This window comes from Tachyglossus aculeatus, chromosome 9 (assembly GCF_015852505.1).
Source record: "Tachyglossus aculeatus isolate mTacAcu1 chromosome 9, mTacAcu1.pri, whole genome shotgun sequence".
Classification (NCBI taxonomy): Eukaryota; Metazoa; Chordata; class Mammalia; order Monotremata; family Tachyglossidae; genus Tachyglossus; species Tachyglossus aculeatus.
Window position 1 is genome coordinate 58,669,166 of NC_052074.1, and position 19,408 is coordinate 58,688,573.

Here is a 19,408-nt window from a genome sequence, read left to right on the forward strand (position 1 = left end):
CAAAATGGTTCTCTCTCCCACTGTAGGAACCTGGCTTTGAAGCCTCCGGTGAGCCGGTTCTGCCGTTGTTTGCGTTTTGGCATCGGCTGGGCTCCTGGGGCCTTATTGCTTTCCCCACTTGAGGCCAGAGCCCTGGCACTGAGTCCTGGCCTCCTGCAGCCAAGTGGGGCAGAAGAAGTAGAGAAGCAAGGTGGCCTGGGGGCACAGCACAGGCCTGGGCTCTAATCTGAGCTCTGCCACTTGTCTGCTATGTGACCTTGGGTGAGTCACTTCTCAGGGCCTCGGTTCCCTCCTCTGCAAAATGGGGATTCGGACTGCGAGCAACCTGAATAGCTCCTATCTACCCCCAGGGCTTAGAACAGTACTTGGCCCATAGGAAGCATTTGAAAGGCAGAAAAAAGCCCCAAGCTCTGTGGGAGTGGAGAGCCCTGGAGCTTCCAAGCAAAGCTGAGTCCAGGAGTTCCTCTCCATCCTTGCCGGCCCGGCATCTCCCTTCCCTCTCCCCAGCAGTCGGTGGAAGCTCGTGGCCTTAGGGCCCAAACCGGCTTCCCCTTCAACCCCTGCACTGGGCTGCCCTCTCCTTCACCCCTCAGCCCCGTGCTAATGCAGAAGCAGGTGAGTGAACACTAAGAGTGGGTACACTGCCAGGTTCCCACTGTAGCCCATCTCCCCCTCCAGTCTAAGCTCCCGGTGGGCAGGGAAAGTGATGCCAACTCTGGTGTGTCGTATTCCCCCCAGGGCTAAGTACAGGGCTCTGATGGTGAAGTACTTTTCAATTAACCTCAAAAGACCCCAGGTTCGCTACAGCTTCGACATTCCCATTAATCACTGGCTGGACTCACCCGTGTTCCCCCCTCCCCCCTCCCACGGCCCCCAAGCTGGACCCTTTCCGTCTTGGTCTTCCCACCTTCTACATTTGAAGCAGGACAGGGGGAGGAAGCCCATGTGGGTAGTGATGGGTTAGAGTGGGCTGGGCCCGGGTCACAGGGTGGAGCCTGCCTCCGTGGCGATGAGATGGGAAGTTGTTGGGGGGGGGGGGGGGATGCCCCGGCCAGGCTTGGAGGCCCGAGGGCTGCATCTCAGTGGCCGGTAAAGGCCGGGCCACTAGCCGGCCCGGCCCCATTGCCCCGCGGCGGCCGCGGCAGGCGGGTGGGCCAGCAGCCAAGGGGCTCGGCGCCACTTCTTGGGCCGGACGCCGACGCTCCCGGCGCCCGGAGACGGGCTCTGACCTGATCCGCCGTGTCCGCGGCAAAGCGGAGCGTTGGTCCTGGCCCCTCCCAGGCCGGCGCACGCGGGCCCAACTAGCTGGCTGGCAGAGTTTGGGGGCGGGAGAGTCTCAGGGGGGCCCCGTTCCACAGGTGCTGGTGGCAGCCGGGGAGCCCCAAGCCCGGCAACCAGGCCGTCTCCCTCCAAAAGGCCTAAAAGGAAACCCGAGGCTGGAGCCGCAGCGGGAGACCGGTTCCCGGGGAGAGGGGGGGGGCGAGCCGCGGAGGGCGGGGAGGGGGAGTCTCGCGGCGAGCCCCACCGCGACGGCGGGCGGGAGCCCGCTTACCTCATTGTCGTCCACGAAGGGGAACGTCTCGGTCAAGAGCTGCATGCAGTCATCGAAAGTCAAGGCGTCCGGCTTGGGGGTCGGGGGGTTCTGTGGGGGGAGAGAAGGAGCAATGGAGACCCACCCGCCCGCACGTTCCCCCCCACAATGCGGGCAAAGCCGCGTGGGTGGACACAGAGGGGAAGGCCTGCCGGGACGAGCCGGGGCCCCCCTTCCGCCCCCCCAGCCCCCGTACCTGGGAGAAGGCCGCGGGCCCGTCCCCGCCCTCGAGTTGGGAGGGCCGCGCGGGCTGGATGGGGAGGAACTCGCCCGTCTCCTCGTCCAGCTGGAACTGGGCGAGCAAGGCCTGCTCCTGCTCTTTCTGCAGCTTCTCCTGCCTTTCCCTTTCCAGCTTCTTCTGTTTCTCCAGCTCATACTCCTTCTGCCGTTGGCAGAAGTCAAACACTTCCCGGCCCGCCCCGAGGTCGATGTCCTGTCTCCAGAGAATGTCAATCAAGTTCATGTCCTACATGGGAGAAAGAGGGAGAGGAAACGTTGCTTAAGGACTTTCAAGCTTCTCACCAACCGATCTTCGCTAGGAAAGGAGGTGAGTTACAAATCTCTAAGGGCTTCTTAATCCCCAAGTTAAACATTCACAACCTCTTCACGCGACAGGTCTGATTCCAGCCGGCGAACCCGATGCCTCCGAAACCATCCCAACTCGCCAAGCTGGCCACTCCATAACTCGGGGGAGGGGGAAGGACCCGAAGAAGAAAACAGCAAATGCGGTCACTGGTACTCTGTGCCAAAGCACTGGGGTAGATACAAGAGAATCAGTTCAGGTACTATCCCTGTCCCGCCTGAGACTCACAGCCTGAGGAGGAGGAAGAACAAGTACTCAATCTCCATTTAACAGATGAGGAACCTGGGGCACAGAACGGTCATGTGAATTGCCCAGGGTCACACGGCAGGCAAGTGTGAAGCAGCGTGGCTCAGTGGAAAGAGCCCGGGCTTTGGAGTCAGAGGTCATGGGTTCAAATCCCGGCTCCACCACTGATCAGCTGTGTGACTTTGGGCAAGCCACTTAACTTCTCTGGGCCTCAGTTACCTCGTCTGTAAAATGGGGATTAAGACTGTGAGCACCCCGTGGGACAACCTGATCACCTTGTAACCTCCCCAGCACCCAGAACAGTGCTTTGCACATAGTAAGCGCTTAATAAATGTCATTAAAAAAAATGGCAGAGCTGGGCTCAGAGCCCAGGTCCCCTGACTCACAGGCCTGATGCTGTATCCACTAGGCTGTGCCTCAAAAAAAAAAATGCTCGTAGTAGTGCCAAGTCAGGAATTTTTCCTGGGGAGAAGCATCAGACCACCTGTAGCTAGCAGGCTGTGAACAAATCCTCCTAGCAATTAGCAGCTAAGAACCATGGCTGCTCAGGATGGAGAGGAGAGGCAGGATGCATCGTTTTAGAAATTTCCAAACAAGTCACCTCTCCCGCTCCCTGGTTCTCCTCTCCCCTCCACCTGCTTTGGCTTGGAGTAAAAAGGTCACCAGGAGAATTTTTCTGAAACACTTGGTCCGGGCCAACATTCTGGGGTTTCCCCTTACGCCTTCTTTAAATCGGGTTTTCTTTGTTTGGAAAGGGAATAACTAACATGCAGTCTGCAGACCGTATCTGCCCCATGGGTGGCTGCCCTTACGGACAGGAGGCGGTGCAGGTTATAGCCCTCCGACTCACGGCCAGGGCAAGGCCAGCCCCTGCCAAATGGGCAGCTTTACTGGTCAGCCTTACCTCAAACAGTACTCTTCTGCTCCGAAGGAACTGCCACTCTAAATTGGGGGTGGGGGGGCGTCAATTAGAGTATTTATTCACTGCGGTTCAGTGGAAACTGCCTCCTTGGGGTCACTGCAAGCGGCCTCCAGACAGCAGAGGCTGGAAGGACCGGGCCAGGAGGCACGTGGGCAATTGGGAGTTGGGGGAAGCCAGGGAAGTAGGTGGGCCAGGAACCGAGAGCCTGGAGCCGGCACGGCCGGGACAGAGGGGTGGCAGAGGGGCAACAGTGGGAGGGAGGAAGAGCTTCCCTCCTGCTGAGGAAGCCGTAGCGACAAGGCACGGGTATGTCCCGCCACAAACCGGGAACGGGGGAGGGCCCCACTTCACGCCAAATCTACAAAAATCCCTGCTACCTCTTGGGTGCATTTATTTTTCCAAAGCCCGTTCCCGTCAATCCTCACTTGGGTCCTCACAACATCCCTGTGAGGTAGGAAGAGACAGGCATCATTAATCCCATGTGACAGTTGAGAAAACTGAGGCCCAGAGGAGTTAAGTGACGTTCCCCCCGGCTGAGGCCACCCAACAGGTCGCTGGCCGAGCGAATCGGGGTCTCCTGAATCCAGGAATGGCAATACCGCTTGCCTCTGAAAAGAAATACAAGGTCCACATCTACCCATGGATTCCAGGCATAAAATACTCTGAACATACACGTGCGCTGACTTATGTCAATAGTTTCTCAAAAGTAATGGGAGCCGGCAATAATTGAAAGAGCTCTACCTTCATGCCAACAAAGCTTCTTGCCCTGGACTAAAACAATGAACAAGGCAGGGAAGTTTTGGGGGCTTGTTTTCACGATAAAGTACCTGGGCATTAGTAAAAATGAAAACCATCTACATTTTGGATATTGGCCCCGGGGGCAGATATAGGCACAAACACGAGATGGTTTAAAATCATCAATCCTGCCTTTTCTAGATGAATCGTGGCTGAGGGTCTCCTGAGCCCGTGAGCCCCATGGGAGGCGGGGACTGGATCTGATTTAATTGTATCCTCCCCAGTGCTTAGTACAGTACTGGCTCATAATAAGCCCTTAACACATACCATTATAATCATCAATGCCTCTGATTAATCCACGTGGGGAATCCATTGCTCACACATGCAGACGTGCATGCACACACACTTTCAGTTCATACCACACAGGCATCAGGTATTTGAGTTTTTCGGTATTTGTTAAGCGCTTACTATGTGCCAGGTGCTGTACTAAGCGCTGGGGTGGATACAAGCTAATCAGATTGTCCACAGTCCCTGATCCCACATGGGCCCCAGTCTCCGTCCCCATTTTCCAGATGAGTTAACTGTGGCCCAGAGAAGTGAAGTGACTTGCCCAAGGTCACACAGCAGACAAGTGGCAGAGCCAGGTCCACCTGATTCTCAAAGTTTTAGGTTTCCTTAAATTCCTCCAGTTACCCTACCCGCTGCAAGCCAAAGGGGCTGTGTTTGGAAAGGGAATAACTAACATGCAGTCTGCAGACCCTATCTACCCCAAGGGTGGCTGCCCTTACGGACAAGGAGGCGGTGCAGGTTATAGCCCTCCGACTCACGGCCAGGGCAAGGCCAGCCCCTGCCAAATGGGCAGCTTTACTGCTCAGCCTTACCTCAAACAATACTCTTCTGCTCCGAAGGAACTGCCACTCTAAATTGGGGGTGGGGGGGCGTCAATTAGAGTATTTATTCCCTGCGGTTCAGTGGAAACTGCCTCCTTGGGGTCACTGCAGGCGGCCTCCAGACAGCAGAGGCTGGAAGGACCGGGCCAGGAGGCACGTGGGCGATTGGGAGTTGGGGGAAGCCAGGGAAGTAGGTGGGCCGGGATCCGAGAGCCTGGAGCCGGGACGGCCGGGAGAGAGGGGCGGCAGAGGGGCAACAGTGGGAGGGCAACACTCCCTTTCTGCTCCTTCTGAGGGATCGCCGCTCCCAACAAAGCCTCCTCCGGCCGGGGACTCTTCCTTCCCCCTCAGGGCGGCTGGCCAAGGATCTCCTTTTCCCGGGGCGGCCCCTGCCCTCTACCGAGGCCCAAAGAGGCGGGACCCCGTCAGGCGGACAGAGGGTCCAACCCTGTCTCTCCTCACCCGCCAAGCCTTCAGGGCCAACAACGCCGCCAGTCAGGCAGGCTGCCCCGTCCGCCAATCCACTCATCCGCTCGTCCAGCAGGCAATCTATCCGTCCGTCCCGCTGGAAGTAGCACAGCGGGCCAGGAGCTGGGGCTCCCCTCTTGCCCCCCCAGGGAGGGGGGCGGAGGTAAAGTCTGCAACTACGGCGAGCCTTCTGGCTTTGCCACCACCCCCGCCCTCCCCAGAAGGGTTCAGAGTGAGGAGATGCGGCTCCTTTGGCCCCGACTCCCCCAGTCTGGGAGAGCGCTGCCCGCTCGGGCCTGGCCGGGCCACCTTCTCCCAGGGATTCCTTGTTCAACTGAGCCTCAGTTCATTTCCGCTTCCCAAACCAGGCGCTCCTCTCTAGCTGCCGGGGGTTTCCGGTGCAGAGCAGTCATGTGAGTCAGCAACCCACGCAGATTCCCAAACAGAAGGAGTCCTTCATGAGAGTGGACAGATTCCAGTTCGCTGCTTGCCGTCTTCGCCGGCCTGCCTGCCCGGAAGAGACCGGCTGTGGCTACTCAATCAATCAATCAATCGTATTTATTGAGCGCTTACTGTGTGCAGAGCACTGTACTAAGCGCTTGTTCAGATCTAGAACACCATCGCCTGCCCTCCTGGTTGTGGTTTTTCCGGCAAAGAGGGACCCGGCGTGTACTAAAGTCTTGCTTTAGAACATACACTGGGGCTAGATCAATTTAACCTTTCATCATCACCATCATCCATGGAGGCCTTCCCAGACTGAGCCCCCTCCTTCCTCTTCCCCTCCCTCCCCTCAGAACCTGTATATATGTTTGTACAGATTTATTACTCTATTTTACTTGTACATATTTACTATTCTATTTATCTTATTTTGTTAATATGTGTTGTTTTGTTGTCTGTCCCCCCTTCTAAACTGTGAGCCCGCTACTGGGTAGAGACTGTCTCTATGTTACCAACTTGTACTTCCCAAGCACTTAGTACAGTGCTCTGCACACAGTAAGCGCTCAATAAATACGATTGAATGAATGAATGGATTTACTGAGCAATTACTGTGTGCAGAGCACTGTACTAAGCTCTTGGGAGAGTATCCAGAGCTTAGTACAGTGCCTGGCACACAGTAAGTGCTTAACAAATATCAGAATTATCATCATTATTATTACTACAACAGTCGGCAGACACGTTACCTTCTCACGACGAGTTTACGGTCTAGAGCCCAAGAAGCAGAGTGGTTTACTGCATAAAGCACGGGCCTGGGGAGTCAGGAGGACCTGGGTTCTAATCCTGACACTTCCACATGTCTGTTGTGTGACAGTGTTACTTTACTTCTCTGGGCCTCATCTGTAAAATGGGGATTAGGAGTGTGAGCCCCATGTGGGACAGGGACTGTGTCCAACTTGATTAACTTGCTTAGAATGGGGAGGAGTGCTTAGAATGGTGCTTGGCGCACAGTTAGAGCTTAACGAGTCCCATTACTAATTATTATCTTAGGATGAGGCGGTACAGTCTAACAGAAAGACCCTTGAATTGGGAATCAAGGCTTTAGTTCCAGTTCTACCCCAGCCTGCTGTGTAGACCTTGGATCAGTGACTTAACCGATTCCGACGACAGTTTCCTCACCTTAAGCTGAAAACGGCAACACTTGCCCCTTCTTCCTCACTAGAGAACTGACTTGGAAACATTCTGAATGCCTCAGAAAACACTATATAAAGACAAGATACTACAGACGACTACTTCGAGACCACCCTTAAATGCCGAGGTAGATCAGGTCGGACACAGACAGCACATGGTGCTCTCACAGTCTGAGAGAGAAGGAGTACAGGTATTTAATCCCCACTTTGCAGATGATGAAACTGATGCACCGAGACATTAAAGTAACTTGGCCAAGGTCACACTGCAGGCAAGTGACAGAGCCCAGACTAGAACCCAGATCCTCTGACTCTCAGGCTCGGCTCTTTCCGCTAGGCAACTCTGTGTCCGTGGCACTCCCAAAGACTTGTTTTTTTTTTCCCCTCGATGAAAACAATATCTCTGGGTCGCTCTCATTACACGACACCTGGTTTGAATAATTTACTCGGCTATTGAGATTTAGCAAGGGCGCCCGCTGAATTATAAACGGAAATTATACGCTGTCCTGTAATACGCCTTCCAGTAAGACAGAGACCAAATTCCTCGTTAATGGATGGCAGTGGAGTTGTGGGCATAATTAGTCTCTCTCCAGATTGGCAGGGCAAACGAACTAATTAACTTAGCCATAATTGGAGCTCCAGCACCATGGTAGAGTTTCATGACGAGTAGCTAGTTCCCCAGCTGCTCACTCTCTCCGCTTGGAGCAGATCTGAAATTGCTTCCGAGCCCTGGAGCACCCGCAAAACACGCTCTTGGTAAACCTGGTAGGATCCAGGTGAGGTAACTCAACTACGTGACCCACTTACAAATAGCAAATGAAATCCCCCAGAGCACTTTCCCAAGTGCTCTGCCCATTGTAGGCGCTCAATACATACCACTGATTGATCCTTTCCCCCTCGTTCCCCTCTCCATCCCCCCATCTTACCTCCTTCCCTTCCCCACAGCACCTGTATATATGTATATATGGTTGTACATATTTATTACTCTATTTATTTATTTATTTATTTTACTTGTACATATCTAGCCTATTTATTTTGTTTTGTTGGTATGTTTGGTTTTGTTCTCTGTCTCCCCCTTTTAGACTGTGAGCCCACTGTTGGGTAGGGACTGTCTCTATGTGTTGCCAATTTGTACTTCCCAAGCGCTTAGTACAGTGCTCTGCACATAGTAAGCGCTCAATAAATACGATTGATGATGATGATGATCTTACCTCCTTCCCTTCCCTACAGCACCTGTAATATATGTATATATGTTTGTACATATTTATTACTCTATTTTACTTGTACATATCTATTCTATTTATTTTATTTTGTTAGTATGTTTGGTTTTGTTCTCTGTCTCCCCCTTTTAGACTGTGAGCCCACTGTTGGGTAGGGACTGTATATGTTGCCAACTTGTACTTCCCAAGCGCTTAGTACAGTGCTCTGCACACAGTAAGCGCTCAATAAATACGATGGATTGATTGATTGATTAGTGCCACAGTGGGCTGAAGGGAAGATAGGGTGCGGGGTGCTGGGAAATTCATGGGGAAGGCTTGATTGAGGGAGTGGGATTTTAGGAGGGATTTGAACACGGGAAGAGCCGTGGTTTGTCGGACGGGGTGGGAGGGAAGGCTTCGAGCCGGGGAAAGCGCCAGAGCGAGGGGACTGAGGTGGGAGAGTTGAGCCCGAGGTGCGGCTGGAGGATTGGTTTGAGAGGAGCAACGTCGCTGAGCTGGGGAATAGCCGGTGAAGAAAACAGATACCAAAACCAGAACTGTATTTACCAGAAGGCTCTGTCCATCGCTTTTCCAGTAGGGACTCTTCTCGCCTCAGAACTATTACTGACCCAAAGAGGAAATACTGATAATGGTTAAACACCATAAAGCAAACCCGGAAGGGTGAGGGAAAGAAAGACAAGGCAAGGGTCCATGGATGGGGATGGAAATAAAAACACTACTAATAATAATGATGGCATCTGTTAAGCGCCGATTACGTGACAAGCACTGTGCTAAGCACTGGGGTTGGTACAAGACAATCAGGTCAGACAGCCCCTGTCCCACATGGGCCTCACAGCCTAAAGGGGAGGGAGAACAGGTACTGAATCCCCCATTTTACAGATAAGGAAACTGAGCCTCAGAGAAGCTAAGTGACTTTCCACGGGGCCGCGGCTGCCCCTCTGATGCAGTAGTCAAAGTGGGGTATAAGATTCATTCATTCATTCAATCGTATTTATTGAACGCTTACTGTGTGCTGAGCACTGTACTAAGCGCTTGGGAAGTGCAAGTTGGCAACGTATAGAGACGGTCCCTACGCAACAACGGGCTCACAGTCTAGAAGGGGGAGACAGACGACAAAACAAAACATGAGAACGGGTGTCAAGGCATCCGAATAAATAGAAGTAAAGCTAGATGCACATCATAAACACAGTAAAATAAATGGAATAGTAAATATGTACAAGTAAAATAGAGTAATAAATCTGTACAAACATATATACAGGCGCTGTGGGGAGGGGAAGGAGGTGGGGGGGATGGGGAGGGGGCTCAGTCTGGGAAGGCCTCCTGGAGGAGGTGAGCTCTCAGTAGGTCGTGATGTGTAAGATGTGTTTGGATCGGTGTAACAACAGTTTGTATGTCTTGCGGTTCAAGCTGAGAGCTAGGCCCAGCCAGGGGTGAGGAGCTGATGCCAAGAGATCCAGGGATCTGTGGCCTAACGCCCAGCTGCTGCTCCTCCCCTCAGGATGCCCTGGGGCCCCAGACAGTGTAGCCCAGCGCTGCTCCGGCGGCGCAGACGGTGCCACCTTCAAGGCTGGGCACCATCCTACGTGGGAAAGCTGGTTTGCTCCCCCACATATGGAGCACCGAGGAGATGCCACCATAACCACCGTCTTTGAGAAGATAGACCTGTGAGCCCTTGGGGGACAGGGACAGTGGCCAACCCGATAAGCTTGTATCTCTTTGTATCTTGTATCTTTGTATAAGCTTGAGAAGCAGCGTGGCTCAGTGGAAAGAGCCTGGGCTTTGGAGTCAGAGGTCAGGGGTTCAAATCCCGGCTCCGCCAATTGCCAGCTGTGTGCCTTTGGGCAAGTCACTTCACTTCTCTGTGCCTCAGTTCCCTCATCTGTAAAATGGGGATTAAGACTGTGAGCCCCACGTGGGACAACCTGATCACCTTGTAACCTCCCCAGTGCTTAGAACAGTGCTTTGTACATAGTAAGCGCTTAACGAATACCACCATTATTATTACTATTATCTCTCCCAGTGCTTAAAACAGTGGCTTACACACGTAAGCACTTAAATTCAACAATACTAATGACAATCCAACTAGAACAGTGCTTTGCACATAGTAAGCGCTTAACAAATACCATCATTATTATTACTCCTACTGAAAATGATAATAGTTACCTTCTGAGTCAAACCCAGCCCCAAATAATAATAATAATGGTATTTTTTAAGCGGTTACTATGTGCTAAGCACTGTTCTAAGTGCTGGGGTAATAATAATAATGATGGCATTTATTAAGTGCCTCCTATCAATCATATTTATTGAGCGCTTACTGTGTGCAGAGCACTGTACTAAGCGCTTAGGAAGTACAATCAATCAATCAATCATATTTATTGAGCGCTTACTGTGTGCAGAGCACTGTACTAAGCGCTTGGGAAGTACAAGTTGGCAACATATAGGGACAGTCCCTACCCAACAGTGGGCTCACAGTCTAGAAGGGGGAGACAGAGAACAAAACCAAACATATTAACAAAATAAAATAAATAGTATAAATATGTACAAGTAAAATAGAGAAATAAATATGTACAAACATATATACATATATACAGGTGCTGTGGGGAAGGGAAGGAGGTAAGACGGGGGGGATGGAGAGGGGGACGAGGGGGAGAGGAAGGAGGGGGCTCAGTCTGGGAAGGCCTCCCGGAGGAGGTGAGCTCTCAGTAGGGCCTTGAAGGGAGGAAGAGAGCTAGCTTGGCGGATGGGCAGAGGGAGGGCATTCCAGGCCCGGGGGATGACGTGGGCCGGGGGTCGACGGCGGGACAGGCGAGAACGAGGCACGGTGAGGGGATTAGCGGCAGAGTACTATGTGCAAAGCACTGTTCTAAGCCCTGGGGAGGTTCCAAGGTGATCAAGTTGTCCCACGAGGGGCTCACAGTCTTAATCCCCCATTTTCCAGATGAGGTAACTGAGGCCCAGAGAGCTAAGTGACTAGCCCAAGGTCACACAGCAGACAAGCGGCGGAGCCGGGACTAGACCTCATGTCCTCTAACTCCCAAGCCCAGGCTCTTGCCGCTAGGCCACGCTGCTTGTCGAGGATGAGCAGCAAATGAGAAGTCAGCTCACCAGCAATGAGGCAAAAGTCATTACGACACAGCTTCAACGAGCAGGATATGTGAGAAGGGGGAGTAAGACACAGCCACTGAGGCCGCTGATCGGCCCACTGTGATGAAGCAACAGCTTCTATAGAGCTGGAAGACCAAGACAGAAAGGCAGCAGGCACACTAGGCCCAGCAGGCAGACAACAGGCCAGGGGAATGTTCTCTTTCAACAGAGGATTTGCGGGGGGAAAAAAAAAAAAAAAAGAAATCAGGATTCTGAGATGTTTAGAAAAAAAGCAACGAGCTCCACATGGCCGGGAGCAGCCAGACTGTAGGCTCCCTCTAGACCGTAAGCTCGCTGTGGGCAGCGAATGTGTCTGTTATATTGTACTCTCCCAAGTGCTTGGTACAGTGCTCCGCACACAGTAAGTGCTCAATAAATAATAATAATAATGATGATGGCATTTATTAAGCACTTACTATGTGCAAAGCACTGTTCTAAGTGCTGGGGAGGGTACAAGGTGACAAGGCTGTCCCACGGGAGTCTCACAGTCTTCATCTCCATTTTACAGGTAAGGAAACTGGCCCAGAGAAGTGAAGTGACTTGCCCAAAGTCACACAGCTGACAAGTGGCAGAGCCGGGACTTGAACCCATGACCTTTGACTCCAAATCCCGGGCTCTTTCCACTGAGCCACGCTGCTTCTCCAATACGGAAAATACGGCTGACCGACTGACGGTAGCCCAGGGAAAGACACAAATGCGGCCTTTTGGCCGAGCGGCTACAGCCCGGGCCCGGGAGCCAGAGGGACCTGGGTTCTAATCCCGGCTCCGCCATGGGTCTGCTGTGTGACCCTGGGCAAGTCGCTTCACTTCTCTGTGCCTCCTTCACCTCATCTGGAAAATGGGGGGAAAGACCGAGCCCCATGTGGGACAGACACTGTGCCCCACCCAATTTGCTTGTATTCACGCCAGCGCTTAGAACAGCGTCTGGCACATAGCAAGCACTTAACAAATACCAGAATTATTATTATTTCGCAGACCCGTGGTGTAGGCGGGATTGTCGGCCCCCCAGGCGTCTTTCCGATCAGCCACCCAGCGGCTGGGATCCCAGCATCAGAAACGGGAGAGGGGCGGCGCAAAGACTCGGCACAGGTGATTTCCGTGGCCCTCCTCCCCACTTCCTCTCCTTTCCGACCTTCCTTTTCACACCTCCAGCCCCAGCCCCTCCCCGCCACACCAAAGAATAAGACACTTTCTCAGAGGCTGAAGCCGCATGGTTCTTGAGTAAATCCGGGTCAATCTGACCACATTTTCTCCCCTCTAGAGCCCTAGGCTGAACACAGACTCCTAGAAACTTGAAATGGAAGAACAGTCACAGGCTTCAAAGATTGATCCCTGGGCTTGTGGGTGTCCAACATCTCCCACACCACATTTCACATTCCTCCACTTGCTGGAATGTCTAAAATAATAGCTTCTACCAAAAACAGCTTCCCCTGGGGCACGAAGGGTGCTCCAAATATGAACCCTTTTCACCTCCAGTTGAAAACATTATTCCTCCGGTGGCCTTTTCAAAATTCCCTTCTCTAAACGGAGCCAATAAATCCACCCATGTCAGACCAGCTCTCCCACAAAGTGTACCCTTTATTCAATAACCATTCTCTGGCTTTCAAACTACTTTCTCCAAGCTTGAGCCAAAAAGTTCAAATTCCTGCTCATCTCCCGGGATGATGATGATGATGATGGCATTTGTTAAGCGCTTACTATGTGCAAAGCACTGTTCTAAGCGCTGGAATGATCAGATCCCCAATTTAATTTACTTTACTCCATCTCTCATATAAAGGTATCCCCAAATGATTCATGACTCAATTACATTCAACATGAAAATGCAAGAGTAGGTAGCACAGACTCTTTACGACCTCTTCACAAAAGGACATGTCGCAGCAAACAGAATTTAATTTCATTAAATAGAGATAAACCACGGAGGCATTTTTTCCCCATCTAAGGAGGTGCAGCTTGGCCTAGTGGAAAGAGCACGGGCCTTGGGGGCAGGAGGGGCAGGGGAGGGAGAGAGGGTTAGAAGAACTGGGTTCATTCATTCAGTCGTATTTATTGAGCGCTTACTATGTGCAAAGTGCTAATCCAGACTCTGCCAATTGCTTGTTGTGTGACCTTGGGCAAGTCACTTAAATTCTCTGTGCCTCAGTTATGGCATCTGTAAAACGGGGATTAAACCCTCCTCCCTCCAATTTAGACTGTGAGCCTCGTGTCCAACCCGATACATCTGTATCTCCCCCAGCGCTTAGAACAGTGCTTGACACACAGAAAGCCTTTAAATACCACAGATAAAGAAAATGTGCGGCTCTGACCACTCTTGCGCTGGTAAAGAGAGCAAGTGATTCAGTGGCAATTATTAAAAGAAGCTTCAGTGGCATCGCCGAGTTTATTACCGTGTAAACACAACTCCATTTTGAAAGCAGCTTAGCAACCATCGCAGAGGGAGAAACCTACGGCACCTAAGGGGCGTTTTGCACTAGATTCTCCTTCCAGGATGACTTTCAGGCCTGTGAGGTCTTCCGGAGGACGACGACTTCAGCTGTGGCAAAATTAAATCTGACTCCAATCAGTCCGTATCGAAAACCATTCTGTTGTTTTGCAAAGCTTTCAAAACAGACCATTTTTGCCCGTCACCACATCAGTCGATAACCGTGGGGGGACGAAAACAAGACATCGCATTTCCATTTCCTCATCTACCCACTTCTGTCCTCCTAAAGGCGCCGCCCTTGTCAGAAGGGGCACAAACATCGCCGTGCTGGGAAGCTTAGCTTCGAAACATTTTCACGGGCTGCTTCCTGGCTGACCACCAGTAAAGACTCGCCCCCTCCGTGACATACAATCCACTGTAATCGAGTTACAGGAAGGCTCAGGCATCGTGCTGTCGGGGAAGCCGCGTGACAGAACACAAAGCTCAGGACGTCACCAGCCTCGGCAACCGAGCCGTGCGATATCTTGGACCGTTTATTTTGGGAAGGTGACACACCTCTCTCGACCGGAGAGGGGAAAATTAGATACGGCAGCTCGATTGTGAGACGGCAGGTCCGGGCCAGCTGCCACCACGGATGAACCATTCTCCCGGACATCTCGGTCTCTACGTGGGGATTTTTCTGACCTCCGGGAAGCCTGGCCGTGCTTAGTGTTGGAGAGGGCCTCGCTGGCAGGGTCCACGCCGGAGGGCCCGTGGCCTCGGCCGGTGCCGCCACCTCATGCGACCTCTCTGATCCCCCAGGCAGTTGGCGCTTAGGCCGCTTTTTCTGGCCTCTTCCCCATTCTGGAAAGGGCGCGGTGCCACTCTCCAGTGGGCCTACACACACACACACACGGTAGAGGAGGGGTGTTCAACAGGGACGCTCGCTCCACTTCCAAGAAACCGGCATCCCGGTACACCGACACCTGCACCAGTCTCTGGACCGCCCAGCCCCGGCAGACTGACCACCGTCCCGCCTCCGGACGACGACGGCACCGCCCCGGGGGAAATGGTGGACACCAGGGTAGGGGTTCAGACCTGAGCAGGGGCTCGGTTCCCTTGGGAGCAATACGTGGCTGCATCTGGCGGGTCAGTCGATGAGGACTTACCGCGGACAGAGCACACGGTAAATTACAACAGAGTCGGTAGACACGGTCCCCGACCGTGAGGAGCTTACCGTCCAGAGGGGGAGACCGAACTGAAATGAATTACGGATGCGTACTGAGCGCCGTGGGGCTGAGCCCACGGTGACTAGCGCAGGTTTAAGGGGTACGTATCCAAGTGGGTAGGTGATGCCGAAGAGGAGGGGCGGGGGAGGAGTAGGGGAAATGAGGGAAGGACTCTTGGAGGAGATGGGATTTTAATAAGGCTTTGAAGGTGAGGAGAGTGGTGGTCCGTCAGATATGAGGAGGGAAGACAGTCTAGGCAGACAATTACTCTCCCCTCACTTCAAAGTCATATCGAGCGCTCATCATCATCATCATCATCAATCGTATTTATTGAGCGCTTACTGTGTGCAGAGCACTGTACTAAGCGCTTGGGAAGTACAAGTTGGCAACATATAGAGACAGTCCCTACCCAACAGTGGGCTTCTCCTCCTTCCCAGACTAAGCCCCTCCTTTCCTCTTCTCCCATTCCCTTCTGCGTTGCCCTGACTTGCTCCCTCTGTTCGTTACCCCTTCCCAGCCCCACAACACTTATGTAAAAAATGTGTCATTTTTTTTTGTACTGATGTCTGTCTCCTCTGTCAGCTCACTGTGGGCAGGGAATGTGTCTGTTTCTTGTTGTACTGTACTCTCCCAAGTGCTTAGTACAGTGCTCTGCACGCAGTGAGCACTCAATAAATACAACTGAATAAATGAATGTGGGTGACAGGTCAGCAGCGAGATAAATGAGATTAAGATACAGTGAGGAAGTTGACATTGGAGGACACTGACAGCGTGCAGGCTGGGTTGCAGTAAATCAGTGAGGTAAGGTAGGAGGGGGTGAGCTAACAGTGATTGGGAAGTGAGCTACCCTCGTCTACTCTAGTACAGAGGCTTGGCCAGTGGTTGTGGTAACAGCCACCGAGGAGCAACACGGCCTAATGGAAAGAACCCGGGCCTCAGAGCCAGTGGACCTGGGTTCTAATTCAGACCCCACCACTTGTCTGCTGTGTGACCTTGGGCAAGTCATGTAACTTCTCTGTGCCTCTCATCTGGAAAATGGGGATTATGACTGTGAGCCCCTGATGGGGCAGGAACTGTGTCCAACGTGACTAGCTTGGCTCGACCCCAACCCGATTAGCTTGGATCTACCCCAGCGCTTAGCACCGTGTCTGGCACATAGTAAGCGCTTAAATACCAGACAACAACAGAACAAAAAACACATTTAGTCGCTGGATATGACTTCACAAGTGCGCCGACATGGCGTCTGAACGGCCCTCTGTTTCTGGGGTGAGCACATCTCCGACTGCCGGTAGTTTCTGTGATTTCCCAAGATCTTGGCCTGTCGTGTGTGCCCTGGCTTCTCTTCTCCTTTCCATTTTCAGTTCCCTTCTTCATGGACTGTTTCTTCTGTAAACAGAACCGTTGGGTTTCCCGGCTAGGGAAATATCGTGTCCTGGAATATCTAATTATCACTGATCGTCTTTCAGGGCCGAGAACCACAGCCAAAAGAGTAAAGGACTTACTCTTCTCAGAGATAAGACCGTGAATTTCCTGATCTTTCACCTTAGAACCCAGCCAGGTGCAGTCAAGGGTTTTAGAGGCACAGACTTCTCTCCCCGTCTGGCCAGAGGCAAGTAAACCTTTTCCAGCTCCGCCTCCTCCCGCCCAGTATAAAAGTAGCAAATCTGAAACACAGGAGCCTCACTCAAGCCCTGACACTACTCACGCCTCTAGGCAACCGGAATCGCTCCCCAGAGCCTTCGACACTTCGTCGTTTCAAATCTCTGCCCACATTATCTTTCACGGTTAAAACTAAAGCTGAGGGGCATAAGAAATCTCAAAAACCCAAGAAGCAATTGATAGTCAAACGGCTCCGTTGACCGATTAATTGTGAACACAGGGCCCAGTGCCGAGCCTGAAGGTGGATGGGGGCAAGTCAAACCCAGGCCTTGGCCCTCTGGGCACCCACACGGAAAAACGGGCAACCGGGAGCTCCAAGCCAAGCCAGCCGGCACCCGAGAATACACACCGCCAGGTTCGGTTGGAACTTCCGAGTGAAAAAATTCCACAGCCCAAACTAAGTTTTTCGGGCAGCACGTGGAAGACTGGTGCATGGAGCTTCCCTTCTTTGGCCCCCAAACAAGTACGGGGTTCCTGAAAAGCGAGTCAAGCTAGAACAGGCTGCCGAAAGCGAGACAGGCTGGTTGAGGTCCCCCGCTGCCGGGGAGCATGCTATTCTGGGCTCGGGACTGTGTTCGGTAACCGGGTCAACCGGGGTTCGGAGAGGGGTTGCGCTCACCGTACAGATGCCCGGAGAAGCTAAAAAAAAAACCAAAGGGCCACCACTCGCTCTCGACTTACCCAGAGCCCAGATCCCTGGGAGAAGGGCTCCCCACCTAGTCGTAAGCTGTCTTGTCTAAAACCCTGCCCCTACGACAACTAATCCCTCTTCAACGCACCTCCCGACTGCTGGAATGTACCTTCTTAATGGTGACTTCCCCTAAAGCAAGGCCCCGAGGCACGGTTCGCCGCCTTGGCCCCTTCTCCGGGCGCCCGTGCGGTTGGTTCTGCTTGACGGGCCACAGCCATGTGGATGCCTAAGAATTGAATAGCCTTTCGGCTCAGGGGCCAGGGAGCAGGAGGGAGGGCTGGAGATGGGCAGGGTTGAAACTTTGTGAGGCGTGGGCAGGCTGGGGACCCCTTCTCGGTTGGCCTGTGAGAGGGGGGAGCCCGGAGGGGGAAAGGAGGGGAGCACGAGCCGTTGGCCTTTACTTTCCTGAACCCAGAAGAAGAGCCTGCCGAGAAGGTCGGTTTTGGGGAGAGCCCTCTAGGACGGGTGACGCCAGCAGAGATCATCATCAATCGTATTTATTGAGCGCTTACTGTGTGCAGAGCACTGTACTAAGCACTTGGGAAGTACAAGTTGGCAACACTTGTACACGGGGGGGGACAGGGTGCCCAGGGCCCCCTGCCGTCCCCCCACCACGGCTGCTACCTCGGCGATGGGCCCGGAGCCGGGGCCCTCCCTGCCCAGCCAATTCTTCCCCCACCTTCCGGGGCTCATCTGTGGCCAAGAAGTGGGAATCTGGAAAACTGGCATCGCCCAGTGAGCAACGGCAGCTGGCTACGGGGCCCAACCAACCGCCCCCGCCTTCTCCATCAAGAACCCACTGGCCAGGAGGTGGGGGCGGATGCTCCCGGGACTGCAGCATGCCTCGAGGAGGGAGGGGTAGTACCAGCTGTGCGCCCCTGACCGCAGCAGGCGGGAGCTGAGGGCGGCAAGGGTTTTACTTGTACATATCTATTCTATTTATTTTATTTTGTTAGTATGTTTGGTTTTGTTCTCTGTCTCCCCCTTTTAGACTGTGAGCCCACTGGTGGGTAGGGACTGTCTCTATATGTTGCCAACTTGTACTTCCCAAGCGCTTAGTCCAGTGCTCTGCACACAGTAAGCGCTCGATAAATACAATTGATTGATTGATAGAAACAGTGTGGCCTAGTGGAAAGAGCACAGCCCTGGGAGGCTGAGGACCTGCCTCTGCCAACTGCTTGCTGTGTGATCTTCGGCAAGTCACTTCGCTTCTCTGTACCTCGGTTTCCTCAACTGTAAAATGGGGATTAAATACCTCTTCTCCCGCCTACTTAGACTGCGAGCCCCCTGTAGAAAATGGATTGTGCCCAACTTGATTATACCACTGGTATCTACCCCGGCGCTTAGAGCAGTGCTTGACACGGAGTAAGCACATAACAAACTACTAATAATAATGATAATAATAATAATAATATCAATGAGAGTTCCAGGCATTGGCCTGGTAGGTCTTACAGAGAGCCCTGCTACTGAGTAGTGATCGCTTCATTAGAATCAATCACTCAATCGAATTTATTGAGCACTTACTGTGTGCAGAGCACTGTACTAAGCGCTTGGGAAGTACAAGCTGGCAACATATAGAGACAGTCCCTACCCAACAGTGGGCTCACAGTCTAGAAATTAGAAGCAAAGTATTCACTACGACCTCCCTCTGGTGGATGAGATTTCTCTGACTGTCCACAACGGTCTCCTCCTCTGAGGTTCCCCCACAAGTGAAGTCTTCCATTCCTCCCTCTCTTCCCCCCAAATCAATCAATTCAGGGTATTATTGAGCGCTTATTCTGTGCAGAGCCCTATACAAAGTGCTTGGGAGAATAAAACGAAACAGAGTTGGTAGACACGCTCCCTGCCCGCAAGGAACTCAAGGCCCTACTGAGAGCTCACCTCCTCCAGGAGGCCTTCCCAGACTGAGCCCCTTCCTTCCTCTCCCCCTCGTCCCCCTCTCCATCCCCCCCATCTTACCTCCTTCCCTTCCCCACTGCACCTGTATATATGTATATATGTTTGTACATA

The 19,408-nt window shown here is 52.8% G+C and overlaps 1 protein-coding gene across 2 annotated transcripts in view; it reads right to left on the reverse strand.

Moving 5' to 3' along the window:
- NFE2L2 (nuclear factor, erythroid 2 like 2) overlaps positions 1 to 19,408 on the reverse strand; it is a 49,658-nt gene that overhangs the window by 3,273 nt on the left and 26,977 nt on the right. The window contains exons 1-3 of one of the 2 annotated variants that reach the window (XM_038751622.1): positions 5,430 to 5,604; positions 1,788 to 2,057; positions 1,553 to 1,642 (exon numbers count right to left, since the gene is read on the reverse strand). In XM_038751622.1, coding sequence (XP_038607550.1) covers positions 1,553 to 1,642; positions 1,788 to 2,054 — 357 coding nt within the window. In that variant the 5' untranslated portion in view covers positions 2,055 to 2,057; positions 5,430 to 5,604. Of the gene's footprint in view, positions 1 to 1,552; positions 1,643 to 1,787; positions 2,058 to 5,429; positions 5,605 to 19,408 lie in introns of those variants that run through there. The other variant, XM_038751621.1, reaches the window with a different exon arrangement.